Source organism: Mustela putorius, unplaced genomic scaffold (genome assembly GCF_011764305.1).
Source record: "Mustela putorius furo isolate JIRA1106 unplaced genomic scaffold, ASM1176430v1.1 tig00000738_pilon_pilon_pilon, whole genome shotgun sequence".
Taxonomy (NCBI): Eukaryota; Metazoa; Chordata; class Mammalia; order Carnivora; family Mustelidae; genus Mustela; species Mustela putorius.
Window position 1 is genome coordinate 671,384 of NW_025421463.1, and position 16,838 is coordinate 688,221.

The 16,838-nt window shown below is 53.7% G+C and overlaps 1 protein-coding gene across 1 annotated transcript in view; it reads right to left on the reverse strand.

The window, feature by feature from the left end:
* Nucleotides 1-468: 468 nt before the first annotated feature.
* ATXN10 (ataxin 10) overlaps nt 469-16,838 on the reverse strand; it is a 159,069-nt gene continuing 142,699 nt past the window's right edge. Inside the window, exons 11-12 of the mRNA XM_045083699.1 lie at nt 2,586-2,773; nt 469-1,802 (exon numbers count right to left, since the gene is read on the reverse strand). Of these exons, the coding sequence (XP_044939634.1) occupies nt 1,800-1,802; nt 2,586-2,773 (191 nt within the window). The 3' untranslated portion in view covers nt 469-1,799. The remainder of the gene's footprint in view (nt 1,803-2,585; nt 2,774-16,838) is intronic.

The following is a 16,838-nucleotide window of genomic DNA, read 5'->3' on the forward strand; positions in this document are numbered from 1 at the left end:
GTGATTTAATCCTCTGCAGCAAGCATGTAAGACGAGGCTCTCAGAATGGCCAAGCCCCTGGCAAAGGACAGGGAAGCTGCTGGTCTTGCTGGAGGCTCAGCCAGCCAGGGCATCCAAGCAGCCACAGTGCAGCCGTCAGCATGTTTTCACTGTGCGAGTCCCACATTTCCCAGTTAGAAAACACACAGCCATTACCCCTTTCTGTGTTCCCACACAAGGCTCCCTTTTGTTTATTTGTGTTTGTTATCATATGGCTTATACCGACATGTTTGCTTGATTCCACTGGTGTGCACACATCACTGAGGGGGGAAGAAAAAGAAATGTCTATTGCAAACTTGTTAAAAGGAAAAAGGGACTCCCACTGGTTTTTTTTTTCCTGTGGGGGGGGGGGGGGGAACCCTCTGTTTAGAGGACAGGACGTTAACTCTTTGTGTCCCGGGAAAGAATGACTTCTTCGTGCACTTTAAATTTTGCAAAAGGCTTCTTTACTGATGGAGTGTCATAAATGAGAGGGAAAAAACGTTATTCACAGATGACCACGATTCTAGAAGCTGACGTTTTTTCGGACATAGAGAGTACATTAGCACAGGGGACCACTTTTATTTCATTCTGAACATACTTGAGCTGTTTTTACAAAAGCCATTTAAAGGACGACTACAAAAAACATCGGAAGCACTTTACTCTGGAACGATCAGTATTTCGGTTAACGCTTCTGGCAGAATCTTTCTATTTTGGAAAATTCAACAGGAACTGTGCAACATCTCTAGAGAGCTTACAGTAACGGGCTGTCCAGGAATGTTCATACATGACCTCCCTCCTAGAGCTTTTGTTGCTTACATCAATGACCTAAAATTCCAGTGCTCGTTTAATCCAGCTCCAGCTCTGAGTACGTATTTGGTGGGGTGGGTAGAAAGAGATGGAAATAGAAAGATACAGGGTCAAATCTGCTCCCGCTCCCCAAAGCTACTTTAGCAATTCCACAAAGCGGAGCCGTGGCCAGACCTGGAGTGGCGTGCTTCAGGAGACCATGTCCTTGAAAGTGAATAGGACCAGGAATCTCTTTAATCCTGTGGTCCTGTCACAAAGTCCTCTTCACAGACGCAGGCAGCCCCTGGGAGCACAATGGCCCAGGAGGTCTCTTCCCGGGTGATTTGGAAAGAGAAGAGTTAATGGCCCGCACACTCTCCCCACTCTCTCCCCAGGGCCAGGCTCAGTGACAAGCACAGCCCAGTCCCTAAAATGAAGAGCGAGCTTCTCTATTCTTCAGCATCTCTCGAATTAATTAGCTGGAAATGAGTCTTGTCAATGTTTTGGAAAGGCAGAAAGGGTGAAAAGAGATTGCTAGAATTAATCACAGTGAGAAACTACTTCAACTGCCTGCCAGAGTGCGGAAAACCCAACAGGCAGAGAAGAAAAGGAACCGGGCTGATTCGCCATCTGAAGGAACAAATGGAATCCGATCAAATGCTCCAGGCTTTGCCAAATAAGGGATGCACCCTCCCTCGAGAAGAAGAATTTATTATCTGTTGCCACAGTAAGTACAATGTATTACTGAAACGCACACTGTATCCATGGGGACAAAGGCAAACCAGACAGTTTCTAAAGCAAAGAAACAACAGGATACTCAGGTACTTTCACTTTCGAGCTTACCCACATCGAACTCTATTATCTAAAGGAGTCACGTGTTCCTGAATTTACACTTAGTAAATCTTCAAACACTTGCGATTTCACATACTGCAGAAGATGGAAAATCCAGGAAACAGATTCCAAAAATTCAGGTATTTTGATGGAGAGCTCATTCACTAAGAAGAAAAAAAATAGAACAAAATGACAGATATAACAGATCTATTTTTAAGAGTCATCCAAGGTGGGTGGGGAAACAGCAGATTTTGGTCAAGAGCGGAGAGAAACCTGGAACAACTCGCCCAGCATTCGACAGGGAGATGCCTGTGCTCTTCACAGTAGCCTTCTCTCCACCAGAAAATCCAGACACTTTGACCATGTAAAAATTCTGATATGGTTTTTCTATTTCCCCCCTAAAATGAGTTTGAACTTTTCAGACAACAGCAGCATAAAGCCAGGAGAACAACAACCAAAAAACCCCCAAATTATTGGCAACTAAATTTCAGGCTTTCTTGGCCATTTTAGAAAGTAAAGTGCTCTCAGCCATATTCTGCAGAAATTCAAAAGATTCATCTGAATGATAAGGAAAAGGCAAATGTATGAACATTCTTGAAATGCATGTAAAGTAATGTTTAAGGGATATGTAGGGCTTTAAAATGCTTCATTAGAAGAGCAGTTTAAAATCAATCATCCAGGGGCGCCTGGGTGGCTCAGTGGGTTAAAGCCTCTGCTTTCAGCTCAGGTCATGATCCCAAGGTCCTGGGATCGAGCCCCACATCGGGCTCTCTGCTCAGCGGGGAGCCTGCTTCCTCCTCTCTCTCTGCCTGCCTCTCCGCCTACTTGGGATCTCTGTCTGTGAAATGAACAAATAAAATCTTTGGGAAAAACAAACAAACAAACAAACCTGTCACAGGCCGAGGGGACAGGGCGTTGGGACCCAGAGGGGGCCCCGGCACACTCACCAGTGGTGGCGGGTCACTAGTAGGCTTCAGAATCAGCTTGTCGCCTCTCTTCTCCACCTCAAAGCCCATCTTTTTCAGCAGGGACGCGTCCGCCAGCCCCTGCTCCTCCATCTTGGCGATGAGGTCTTGGTTCTGACTGTTGTCCTCGGTGAGGTTGCGGATGGCGTACACCACCCACTGGGTCAGAACTGGGGGCCGAGTGAAGGAATCTGCCGACACAGTTCCCCGTGTCTGAGGTTCACGTGAGCATGACGGGAAAGGGAGGGCAGGGACACAGCATCAGCGAACACGTTCTCACGGAGCGTGTGCTACGGACACGCCGCCCAAGAGGGAGTAATGAAAAAGCGGGAACACAGGCACTTACATGTATGTCCCACGTGTGTGCGCCCGCGTGTGCGCCCGTGTGACGGCCAACACGGGGAGGTACTTGATCGAGATTTGATGAATGAACGAGCAGGGAAGCAACATCTGAACTCTGATCGCGTGCGCGCGCACAGAGACCCGTGGTGCTGAGCCGCCGGGGAAGAAGACATGATGGTGTCAGTCATGAAGATGCCAAGTGGGAAGCAGACATGAGACTCGTCTTGCCCAAAGCCAGCTCCGTTATAAAGAACTGCTCCCTAGCAGTCAGCACAGAATTCCCCTCATTCGGCTGCACTTGAAGGAGGGAGCCAGAAAGCCTTTGAAGGATTTGCTGCGTCCTCTGGCCTGGCTGCACCCAGCCCTCATCTGCACCCAGCCACGTCTGGGCAGCATCGGCCACAGCAGACAGAAGACAGGACGGCTGTGTTAGTTAGCAAGGTCTTTTCTTGAGTGACCAAGAACTGTGTAAATCTCAGGAAAGCATTAAACCTACGTTGTTCTAGAAAAGACTGCAGAGAAACCGGGTACCAACTCATGGATCCAGGGACACAAAAGCGATGCCCAGAACAGCAGGCCTGGCACTCTCTGTTGGTCCAGAGGGGAACAGCAAACACCCAGGGGAGTAAACACTTTCTCTGAGAAAGCAAGACCTCCCTGCCCCCGATCGGACGGACGTTGGCAAGAAAAACAGTCCCTTTCCCCTGACTGCCCCATGCTTCCTGTGCCGGCATTTCTGATGTCAGAATGGGGTATCTCTGTCCCCCCCACGATGTATCAGACTCTTTAGCCTGAAGGTCCTGGCTCCCAGCACAGCGGCGAGGCCGGGCCCCTCGCTGGACACGAGGCCACAGAGAAAGGCTTCAATAAAGCCTGTGGCTCTTTCTTGTAGACTCTGAGACAGAATGCCAATCAAACTAATTCCCCAGCCCCGTAACCTCCGAGTAAGACCGTAAGGAACGAGCCTGTCCACTCAGGTCAGATGGCGGAGGTGCAGGAAACACGACCTTCATGTTCAGGACAGATCTTCAGGGGTTTTACGAAGTTACTCCCTCCCAGTCCCTCTGACACGCCCACACTGGTTCACAATCCCGACAAGGCCTTCGAGCTCTCCCCTGATCACAGACGCTCCACGCGTCCCTGCCCCTCCCGCCTGGGGGCACGGGCAGCCCCGAGAAGAGGGTGAGCAGATGTGTGCTGGGGCAGTGACCCTCTGCTCTCTGGAGGTCTATCATTAGGGGCACTCGTGAGGATAAATGACTAACCTGTTCCAGATGGCACAGAGTCGGAATGGGTGGTGCCCAGCTGATGCCGATTCTGTAATTAGTCGTCACCCTTCGGTGGGAGAACATCCTTCTGCCATTTACCTGTCATTCTTCGCTGAGAAGGCCCAGCACCTTTATCAGGGCTGTTATTTCCTTTCTGGAGACAAAAATACTCGAATGCACAAAGCCTAACTGTAACGTTCTCACCCTTTTCCACGATCACCGGACCCCCATTCTACACCAGTTTAGAAAGAATAAAAGGGAGGATTGTGGACAAAAACTTCTACCACGTTAGTGAATTTCTGAACCATGAATCATGTGCTGCAAGCAATTTATCATCAAGAATAACATCACTCTACAGGTTCACCTCCTCACTTTTTGTATGGAAAGGGAGAAGCAGGGTCAGGAGACCTGACTGAAGGAGCCAACCACCGACGGGTAAACTTAGGCAAGAACAGATAGAAGACTGAACTATTTTAGCTCACGTGTCAAATTCCTGAATGCCAATGATAGGAAGCAAAGCACTTCTTTCTAAAGCTTCCTGGTAATTCACTGAAATGTGGCTGAAAGCAGGAAACCCGAAACCCCCCTACATGCCCCAGAGCTCCTGGAAACGGGGTGGGGGGTGTGGCTCGGTCACGGAGGAACCGCGCCAGCCTTTCATGCTGCCAGGCGAAAGGCAGGATGTCTCTGGAGAATGCACTACCGCCCAGAGCGGCAGTGGTCAAACCGTTACTGGGCAAACGAGACCCCTGCCCAAGGGCCACCGCGTCCCTCTCCTGCCAGGCACCCTTGACACCAAGTGGGCTGCGAACACTACCAGTGACCTCGGTCTGCGTCTGTGCGTCCACCCAAACACCCCGTGAAGTCTTCCTGCGCAGGTGCGAGGCCTGCACGACGTGTGACCCCGGGAGTGACATCTCCCCACTCAGCACGTGGGCGGGGCCGTGGGGACACGGCGGGACCCGCACAAACGTGTTTTTCTCTTGCTCTCAGGGTGGTTTCCTGACTCAGGGCTCTGCAGGCCGGAGGAAGGGGAAGACGGGAAACCCATCCACATGCAGCCCAGGCGAGAAAGCTTCGTGCTCTGGGTCAGCAAAGGGTCGGGACAACAGCCCCCAGGAGAATTCCCACCACGTGGGCAGACGAGAGCACATCTGTCATGCTCCTGGTGCTGAGGCACCCGAGGCGTTTTGTGAAAATCCTGCCCCTGTGGCTTCGTAGCACCTCACCCTCACAGCGCCAGGAAACTCCACACTGACAGGCCCGCCCCGTCTACCTCCCGGGAGAGAGCAGCACAGACCTGGCAAGGGCGCTGCTGCCAGCGGGGCCAGCACTGCGCCAGGAACTAGACGCAAAAGCCGTGAACTTCTCGGGGGACAGACCCCCGGCACAGCCCCCAGATGGACAGCCTAGCAGACCAGGCAGAAAAGCCTGAAGCATAAGAGGCATTTTTGTAGTTTTCCAAAGTCGGTGCTCGGAGGGCCAGAGGACGGAGCCGAGGGAGAGGAGGGGCGGGGCGGAGCAGGGCCACAGGCGGGAGCCGGCTCCTAGGCACACCTTGAACGTGAGAAATAACCAGAGGACAAAACCGCCCGCCTCTGCACTTACATGCGCGCTTCACATTCTTATGTAAGGAAAATGGTACTTGTTTAAAAGAGGAGGATTTCATGGAGTCGGAGCACGGCGTCCCGCCGCACACTTTTCCTGGGCAGAGAGGAAAGACGCGCTCTGCCCCTCCGCCCCCCGCGAGCGCCCGCACTCCGGGCCGGTGTTGTCTGGCTACAGATTAAGTGCCGCACAGACGTGCTCGACTGGGCCCCGATTTCTCGGGAGAACATTCTAGGCCTCCTGTCTGGGCTCTCTCACTTAATGATAATTAAAAAACCAAATTGAGTGGTTGTGTCTTTCATAAAATTCGGTCTGAAAAGAGAAGCACTGAAACACAGCCCTTCCGGGCGGGCTCTCACGCGCGAGCCCAGCTCATGAATATGCATGGCGGTCCTTGTTAGCGTCCTGAAAGCCGGGAGCCCTGGGCGGCCCTGAGTGTCACTAGGGAGATTAAAGCGAGTCCCAGTTAATATTCACATGGCCCTCTTGTTCCCGCTCTGAAGAGACAGACGGAAAGAAAGAGTGGGGGAGAAAACTAAACATCTTCCAAAGTCTAATCCTACCAACACGTGAAGTGCTTTATTGTGTGCTCAGCTTTAGAGAGACTGCTTCTAAAGTTTCCATAGCTACTGCAAATACAAGGCGTGAGCCTGGGAGCTACAGAGCTACCTTGAAAGGGCCCTGCCAGCAGCGACCTCGAGCAAGGACGCCACAGGGCCAGCCGGCTCCTCCGTGGAGGGCTCCGGTGTCTGGAAACAGGCACAAGCACAAAGACCGAGCGGCTCAGGACTGCTGAGCTTGGGAAGGGGAAGGCCGCTCCCGGGACCCGAGCCACGGCCCCGGGTTCAGAAAGACACAGGCCCAGCACCGAACCTTGTGGCTTGGCACAAGCGAGGTGATGAGGTGTGTTCACGGGCCACAAAAATGGGGGCCGGCAGATGACACGATCTAGGAAAAAATACCGCACAGCAAGGCTATTACTAGCTAGCACATGTATGTGTCAAATTCATTTTACAGATTATTTATTCGAGAGAGAGAGAGAGAGTGAGAGAGCGCATGTACACGCAAGCCAGGGAGGGGGAAAGGGCAGAGGAAAAGGGAGAAGCAGGCTTCCCGCGGAGCAGGGAGCCCGAAGTGGGGCTTGCTCTCAGGACCCTGAGATCCGGACCTGAGCCGAAGGCAGACGCTTAATGACTAAGTCACCCAGGCGCGCCCCAAATTCACTTTAAAGTCAGGTGAGTGTAAACACTAAAGCTGGAACTGTCCGACGAGGAAGACTCCCTCTAAGAAAGGCAATATCTTTCAGTTACTGGACCAGAGGCACTTCCAAAGCCCTGTGCTGTACGGGAACGCCGCGGCTGGGGTAGAAGACAGGGACTCCCTTCTGGTCAAGCTCTGGCTCTCCAGCTGAAGATTGCTGAGAACGGAGGTTGGCAAATTAGGGTTTGTGTTTCTGTGCAGACACAAGTTTAGTTTTTGTATCTTTAAATGCTTGGGAAAATAATCAAGACTACTCTTAGTGTGTGACACGTGAAAATTATTTGAAACTCAGACTGCAGTGTCCAGAATAAGTAAAGTTTTATTGGTACGCAGCCATGCCCATTCATTTATGTACAGACTCTGGCTGCTTTTTTGCTCCAACAGCTGAGCTGTGGGGCTGCGGCAGAGACAGGACAGTGGGCACAGCCAAAAATACCTATGAAAAGGTTGGCCAACCTCTGGCATAGAACATGGAAGGCATCAGTAGGTATCTGTTGAATTTTATAAACGAGCTTTTAAAAGTACTGGCATTAGGGGCGCCTGGGTGGCTCAGTGGGTTAAAGCCTCTGCCTTTGGCTCAGGTCATGATCCCAGGGTCCTGGGATCGAGTCCCACATAGGAATCTCTGCTCCGCAGGGAGTCTGCTTCCCCCTCTCTCTCTGCCTGCCTCTCTGCCTACCTGTGATCTCTGTCTGTCAAATAAATAAATAAAATCTTTAAAAAAAAAAGTACTAGCATCGAAAAACTTACATTAAATTAAAACAATTTAAATATATTAAAAGATTTTGCTGATGTGTATACATATTATATGTCCTATCTAAATACAATGCTTTATATACTGTGTGTATATAGATGTATAATGGATACATCTAGATTTAATAGAATCTCTACTAGGCATATATCCAATAGACATACTGTATTTTAGAATCTACACTTAATTTTTGCTTCCAGGATATATTCTTCAACATTACTTGTAGACAACAAGCCCACGTATGGCAAGGGATTTATGTAGTGCCTAATAAAGTATACTATTTCATAGAGCAGAGAGTATGAAAAATCTTTTATGAGGCTGGTCTGAGAAGACGACGTTCAGTGAGGCAAGTGCACTTTCAGCAGGCTTCCCCCCAAATCAGTAATAATCTTTGCTAAAGAGGAGGATGGTGTCACACAAGCTCCATATCTAAACTAGTATCTTCACAGAATTGGTAAAATTGCAGAATTTTTCAGAGTGCAAGAAGGGAGTTTAGTTTAAAACGGTTCGGGAAATGCTTTACGTTGCTAAAAACCAAAATACTTCTCAATATGTCATGTCTGCCAGCCCAAGACCCAGCACGGGCCGTGGCATCGGAAGAGCGCCTTCTCTTCCTGCTGCGGTGACCTGCTTCCGCCCTCCTCCGAGCCGCTCAAGCCGGAGGAGCCGTCCCTGTGTCGGGGATGGCGTGTTTGGGGTTGGAGGGGGCGTTCCCTGAGTCCTAACCAACCTCAGCCCCGCTCTCCAAGTCTTCGCTTTCTGAGGGAAAACGTGGCACTTCCCAAACTGCTGCCCGGGGACCCCTGGGCTCCCCTGAGCCTTCCGCGGGAGGAGGAGCTCACGCAAGCCAAGGAGGACTTGCGGGTGCAGGCGGTGAAGGAGGAAGAGCCCTCGCGGCTCAGGGGCGTTGGGAGGGTAAGCAGGGGCCGAGCTGCGGAGGCAGGAGAGGTGGCAGTTTAGCCGGACGCCGAGCAGGGGAGGCGGTCGGGTAGGAGAGGTCCTTGAGGAGGGACAGACCCAGAAACCACCACCAGCCTTCCTCCCCAAAGCCAGCCACGCTTCTCCTGCACAGGCTGCCTCTACCTCCAAAAGACGACATAGGTCACCTCACTGCCCCCCCCGTCTACGGCCTTCACACTCATGTGTCACTCAGCTAACGACACACTCTTCTTCATCAGAAAATTAGAGTAGGAGTCTCTCTAGCGTGGACTGTATCCAGGGGTCTCCCTGCTGGAAATCCGTATGCCCAATAACCATCGCAAAACCAGCCATTTGGCTCCCTCTTCCCTCTCCAAATCGTTGGTCGATCTGGTTTCTAACTTCCCTCCACAGTTTTGTATTTTAATATGAGGGAACATCTGTGGTTCCCGTGTCTCAGCGTCGTGCCAATTCCTGCTGCCCGGGCCCTGCGGTGTGTCGTGTCTTAACAGCATTTACACACGGATGGACGCGTCCTCTCTTATTTGCCAATTACCGGCTAGTTGTGAATCCCGGGAGTGGTAAAAACAAGAATGCTGCCGGAAGAGCCGGGCGGCGGGGGGCGGCTAACTGCCGGGTCTGCAGATCAGAGGTCCCATCTGAAGAAATAGAGTAATACTTGGGGGTGGTATGTGCTCCGAGAAGGAGCAGCTCATCTTCTCGGAGGGAAGAGTCATCCCTGAAACACCATCTCTGAAAGCAGAGGCTGTCTGCCGGCCCCGAGATCCCTCGGGAACCGGGACTTCAAAGGAAGTACGGACGACAAGGCCCAGGAAAACAAACCAACTCGGACGGTTCGGTGTCCATGCAAATGTCAACCAAAGACATCCTCTCTCTGGGCCTAACCCAAATCGGCACTCTCTTACTCCCTCAGTGACTCTGAAACAAAGGGCACGTTCTCTGTCCTCCGTGCGCACAATTTACTTTCCGTAAGTGGAGCTTTTCCAGGGCTGGTCCGACAGTGACCACCTCACGGGCCTCCTCCCCTCTCCCCAGCCTGGACCGTGCCTCCAACCCCACATGGCTGGCCCCATGTCCTCGGCGGCAGCTCGCTCTGGGCCCTTTACAAATCCCAGATGTAGAAAGGCCCAACATCCAAGATGAGCAAAGAAGACGTCGCTGTCGCCGTGACCAGCCAGCCTGTGCATCTGGCATGGGGGTGACGGGAAGGCGACACCCGCCCTCCGTCACCACACGCACTCCCTCCCCACTCCACAAGCTTCTGTGGCTGAGTGAGGGCCGCGCGGCAGGTACCCCACATCCACGGGGTTTGGTGGTAAAGGATCCTACGGCCCTGAGACTAATTTCGTCCATTACGTATTCTGGAATCATCTTACCAGCCACTTGAAAGCATAGTGTGGTACGAAGAGTCAGAGTCTGGCGTCCGTGTCACACAACAGGTTTTGGGATCAGAAACAACCAATTCCACTTCTAACTTAAACCACATGAAGGGCTTCTGGGGCCACGAAGCCGTTCCGTTTGTATCCGGGGCAGCCCTCCAATGTCGCTTCTGAGATGCCAGCCCAGCCCCCACATGCCGTGTGCTCGGCCGGGCCCGAACATGGTGGGCAGGGCCCAGAGACTCAATGGCACGGGGAGGATTCCTCTAAAGCCCCTCATGCTGGGGGTTCCTCCCCTCCGTGACCCCCCCCTCGGTGCCCCTTCTCAGGCTGCTGTTACCGGGAAAATATTTAGTCCTTCTAGGGAACGTGCGCACCTGTGTGCAGGTACTGCTGTCCTCGTCCCCGGAGTTCCCGGCACACAGAGAGAGACGCGGATTGGCTGGACGAAGGGCCGTGGGTGCCTGCCTTCTCTCTCCCTGGAATCTTCCGCACCATTGGGACCATGTGTGAGACGTTACTGAGTAAACAAATGCGGACACCCAGCGCTGCTCGGAGTTGGGCTTGGTGTTGCAGGGGGAGGTGGCCACGGCTGACGTGGAGACCGAGGCAGGAGAGGTCCCATCGTGAAGCCCTGAGGACTGACCGCGTGTGAGCAGAGGGAGCGCAGCAGAGACAACCCAGAAGCCCCAAGCCCCGTGTGCTGGGCAAGAGGACGCTTGCCAGGTGCACTGTGCCCTTCGGGATAAGGGACTCGCTGGGCCACTAGCTGCCTCAAATGAACTTCTCTTCAAAGACGACATTACTGCTGCCTTTGATGTGAGCATGGCTGGGCTGGAGGACCGAACCCCAGCAGAGGGTCAGACCACTTGATCCTCTACAAACGCACCACGCCACAGGGGCGCACAACCACCCCATTTTACTGATGAGAACACAAGACACAGAGGCTCGAGCTTGTCCGCGGTCACACAACCAGAAGGGGCCAAGCCAGGGTCGGAGCAACGTGGTGACGTGGCTTCCAAGCACTTGCAAGCGGGCGCACAGGCAGGGGGAGAGGTCGGCAGGAAGGGCGGGTCTGCCTTCCTCACTCTGACCATGAGCTTCTAGACTTTGCCGATACCACCTGTTAAAAGGCGGCTAGGTTTCCTGACACTTGAAATCAGGTCCCTGTCTCTTTGAAGAAATCCCAAACAGGACAGGCTGGGAGATACTAGAGCGACCACCTCTGTGAAATTACCTGGGAAGCGGCCAATGAAGAGTTCAAATTAAATTAGTATTTGGGGCAGGAAGAGTAAGTAGTGTCATCTACATGACGGAGACCAGGGCTGGCCTAGCGCTGACGGCGTCCCACGTCACGGAGGCACAGCTAAGGGTCAGAGATGCTGCCGAGCTACTGAGGCTCAGGAGAAGAGCGAACAGTGTGGGGTTCTGGCAGACGGGCGACGAGAGACAGCGGGCGCGGAGAGGCGAGGAGGCTTCTCCTGCTGTGTACACTAGGCACCGGGCATCTGTTGTCACTGTCCTTGGCCCAGAAGTCACTAGTCACCTGGGGGCAGTCTGCTCCACGGGTACCCCATGGCCGTCCTGCGCGCCTCGCCCCTGCTCCTTGCCACACCCCAGAAAGTCAGCAGGGGAGGGGCTGGCGGCTCTCATTCCTGCCGTTGGCTTCTGTTTCCACCACTGACACGCGAGCTGAGAGCGGAGCGCAGAGCAGGAAGCTCGCTCCTCCTTGTTATGGGAGGAGCTCTGCTGGATCCATTCCAAGGTGACGGCGACCTCCAGCAGACATTGATCATGTGCAAATACCTTCCACAGTTACTGGAAATAACTACCATGGACCCTCCAGATGATATAAAGGCCATAGTTGGTTGTGACGGCGACATTAAGTTCTAAAGCTCCTCCTGGACACTTGTCTGTCTTAAAGCTTCGAGAACACCGGCTACTTCACTTTGGGGGTAAAATCTCCTTCAGTTTCAGACATCTAATACCCCAACACGTTTTTCCACCTCTACACCGACATGCTTCTTCAGCACGACCCCGGAATGAGCACAGGGTGTAGACACAGACAAGCGGCTGGCCCCACACCCGGCTTCCGGAGAACTGAACCACCATCTAGTCACCCACGCAGCAGACGGGAAGACACTGCACTCCATGCGGGGGACACCACAGCTCCCAGCATGGTCACGTGCCTGCCCCTGTAGCACCCACATTCCCGAGACCAACGCATTGGACAGGAGTGGTGGAGGATGCGTGAGGAGGCACTGCCAGGCTGAGGCCCACGGGAGACAAAGAAACCGGTCACCTAGTCACCTAGCGAGCTCAGGCAGACGGCTGGGGGCTGCACACAAGCCCGTGGCGCCAAGAAACGTCGAGGGGGCCCCTCAGTGGCTGGAGCGAGATGTACGGGGCAGAGGTAGGCGGACACCGCACCTCCTGGGCGTTCAGGAGACGGTAAGCCATCTCTGTTTTATTCCAGTACAATTAGAAGCCACGGGCAGGAGCGAAGCAGAAAATTCAAGACACACTCCTGGGCAGCTGTGCGGACAGTGGTTTGGAGAGGCAAGTGTGGGAAGCTGGGGGGGAGGTCCATGAGGAGACCCCAGGGGCCAGAGGGAGGTTGTGGAACAGGACAGGCCTAGGCTCAAATCCCAACGCTGCCATCTCCAAAGATGTGGGACTTTGGGCAGTTTACACAAGCTTGTCAGGGTAAAGCTGCTTGGGTCATCTGCAGGGACAGCACCTGGCGCCCAGCACTGTTCAGGGACAGCAGAGGGCCCCGGGCAGGCTGTGGAAGCCCGGCTCCTGTCTGGCCTGGGGCTTCATGACCCCCGTCTCAACTTCTCCTATTTAGTGAGGGGGACGACGACATTCCCCAGCATGTCAGAGGCTAATCCAGGACTCAGACGAAGCTCTTGGCTCCCGGAGTGAGAAAGTACAGGTTCTAAATGCCGTGCCTGCTCTCACCAGCAGAGCGCAGAGCCATGGTCGGTTACAAAACCTTTTTGCCTCCACTTCCTCTTCTGTAGAATGGGGTCCTGACAGGTTCTGTCTCACAGAGTGCTCATGGGGTTTAAATAAAATCCTGAGGCCCGGGATGCAAGAGGCTAGCTCTGCTAGACACACGGGCCGGCCGCCACTGCCTCTGCTGCAGGGAGCCCCCCTGCGGTCAACAAAGCTGGGCCACAGCGAGAGCTAGACTCGCCCGTGTCAGGAAAAACCCCGTCATTCAACTGTCAGAACCAGTTAGTTCTCTGACTGCTACCCACGTGACTGCTCAGTGCATCCCCAAAATCAGTGTCCCCGCCAGCATCTGATGGCACATGCGGGTCTTGTTAAATGCAGCAGCATTCCTGGGTTTCTTCATTCTCCCTCTGTCACTTTTCAACGAGGGGACAGGGCAATGGCGATCACCATGGAGGACGAAGGAGCAGAAACGGTGTATCTGCGCACACGCACCTGTGTGCTCCAGAAGCATCGAGTCAGGATGGGCATGGGCTGATGCCACAGTGCTGCTGACCTTCGTGAACATTCGTGGAAAGCAGCACGGAATTCCAGCTGAGTATCACAGTCCCAATGCTACATGACAGCAGAAGCTGAAACAATGAAAGAGGGTCTTGCTCGAACTGGGATCATGGAAGACTTCTCTCCAATACACAGAATTTATTTCAAACTGGACGAACCAGTAGGGGTTGGCCAGTGCACACAGGGGAGCAGCCCAGGTCGAGCAGCAGCAGGTGTAGGCCTGGGAGAGGGAAGAGCCGGAGGTACCAGTGGAAGAGGGAGGCCAGTGCGCCAGGAGGGGAATCAGGAAGGGCTGATGGGCGGGGTGAGGCCGGGAGGAGGGAGGTCAGGAAGAGGCACCCCCTCCTCACCCCTGCTCAAGCCAGCCCTCACTACAGAGCCCTCTCTTTGCCAGGAACATCTGAGCACCTGTCCTCAAGGTACCCCCACCAGACCGCAGGCCTCACGAGAGCAGAGAAGGCGTCTCCTCCTTGGCCAGCACTGTGTCCCCAGCAGACAGCAGGAAACACAGACAGAATCCACAGATGGAAGTGATGACAGACACCAGGGACCTGAATCCAGCAACACAGGAAAAGGATCGTGCAGGAAAGGCTGTTTAACATTCGAAATTGGCTCTCCCGGCTGTCAAGACGGTCGTGTACTACAATGAAGACGGTATCAGGTAGGAACCATGGAAAGCCAATCTTCTGAACACAGAACAGAAACAGAATCATACCTAAGGGACAGTGACACGTGTCCCACAGAGCCAGGGGTGAAAGGAAGGTCTTCTCGTGGTAGGGCGACTACAGAAGCACGGGAGGACAATGAAAACCTGCACCCCGGCTGCATGCCTGGTAAGAGTGAGCTTCTGGTAGACCTCAGATCTGTCAGCAAGGCAGAACTACAGAGCTGCCAGCAAAAATACAGAAAGAAGCTCCTCCAGCCTCAGGGTCTCAGTGAGACACAAACCCACTAACCACAGAGGGAAGAAAAAACTCGCCCAAGCACCCCAGAAGTCAGATCAGAGTCCGTTCTGGAAAGTCGTGCTGGGTAAGAAGGGGCCCAAAGGAGCCCTCCAGGGGACAGGGCCGGTCTTCTGGGTGACGGCTGTGGCGTGCGTGCGTATGTGGGGACACCCACACGTTGTGCATAGTACACTGACCTCTCAGTAAGAAAGACACCTAAGAAAAATAAAAAACAAGAAAATAAGACAAGCCACGGATCGGAGAGACGCTTTCAATTCACATAAACGAACAAACGAGTCACACCCTGAATACAGGAACTGCTTCCATGTCTCAACTGAAGAAAAGGAAAGAAAATGTAAATAGAGACAAAAAAGTATCTGGTGGCACCTTTGTGACACGGGAAGTCCCAATGGTCAGCAAGTGTCAAAACGTGCTTGTGACTGAGGACAGCGTCTCCCGCAGCATCCCGGAAGCGCGCTGTACGCGTCGGAACAGCAAACATCTTAAAGTCCCTATCAAGCGCCAGGGAGCACGCAGGACAGGAGAATACACTGGTACAGCCAGCTCTGAAGAGTGTGGTGTCACGGAGGAGCACGCTCAAGGTAAACAAGCTGCAAGACGGAGATTCCAGAAATGTTCGTGGCGCCGTTCACGATCGACGGTAGCAGCCCCCAAGTTAAAATACCTAAATGCCCAGCAACAGCTCAGAGAAAAAGCTGCTGCCGGGAGAGAACGCCGTGAGCCGTCGGCAGTGATCTGGAGGGGGGAGTCTGCTGGCAGGTGACAAAACAACGCAGGCCAGGACTCCTCGTAAGCCGATCCGGAGACGGCCAACCGCAGCCCCTTGCGCGGGGAGGCGAGCCCACCGGGGAAGGGCGTACGCGGCGGCGGCGGGCTCGGCACAGCCGGGCCAGGACTCTGTCCGCACCTGGGAGCTGGTTCCGCACACGCCTGCTTCACAATCTTTTACAAGCGGTGCCTATATACTCTTCCCACTTCCCGGTAAGCACCTTCTGTGTCAAGGCAGAACAGTCTCGAACACTCAGCATGACAACTGAACTGGGCCTAGAGGTGTGGGGTCCGCCAACTAGCCTGTACGAAGAAACACTGCCCCTGACACCCCAACCTTCCGAATCCCGTGGGTTCTACGGTCTCAGAGATGGAACAGCAGTGCGTGGGCATCAGTGCTCCGGCAGCCCGGTGGGAGGCGGCTGGGCACCTTTGCCTCTGTTTCCGTCTCGAAAACCTGTTAGGATTTCCTAGTGCTTCCTAATTACACACAGAAGAAATACCTGAATAAGAGGGGGCTGGCTTCTAGAAGTGCTTTAGAAGAGAAAGACAGAAGTTGTTTTGATTCTGACAAAATCTGATTTCTCTAAAAACCCCCCCCCCCAAAACCGAAGAAAATGTGTTGATTTTTTCTAGGCTTTTCCTATCCTCACCCAGAAAGTGTGGATCTTTATCCATCTGACAAAGTCACCATTCTGTGAGCTTCTGTAAGAACGAGAAATTCGGCCGTGAACCAAACACGAAGACAAGCATCTCTTGTAAAAGTGAGGCTCGGCGTGGTCATGTGAAAAGTCTCCAGTGCAGGGCTAGGTCCCTGCTGCCCAACTGCGGGCTGTCTCCTATTTTTGCTCTGGGCTGGCTTCTGTCCAGCCATGAGGCTTTTTCACAGCACGGGGCCCGTTTTCAGTTGTACTCAGTTAACCCTGAAGAAAAGGTCTGTCCACTCCTCAAACAGCCTCTCCTGGCAGCACACAGAAACCAATGGCCATTGTTGGGCTGGAAGCTGGCAGGTTTCTCAGGGTGGCCGGGACTCACAACCCACAACACAACGCCTGCTGCCCCGGGGCCAAGAGCACTTCGCCTCTGCCTCGGAGAGGATGTGCAGCAGACCAGAGGCCGGTTAAGATGGGGAAAGGGGATACCTGCAAGCGAGCTTCCTGTTTCCGTCTTCAGATCTGCGCCAGTGTCCAAGCGAAGGGGTGAATGCAGGTCCAGCAAACCACGGGGCTAAGAAAGCCCGAGCGAACGGAGACCTCCCTCTCCCTGTCGCCAGCACACCTCGCCCCTGTGAGGCAGCCGACTCCGTGCAGGAAGCAGGCCCTGTATGTCCTCCAAGTGGTCTGCAGAAGACACAAAAAGCTTGGGACGCGGGGTCCCTGGTGCGGCTCCTCCGTCCCACCTGCTACTCCCGCCTGGGAAGTGCATTTCCCATG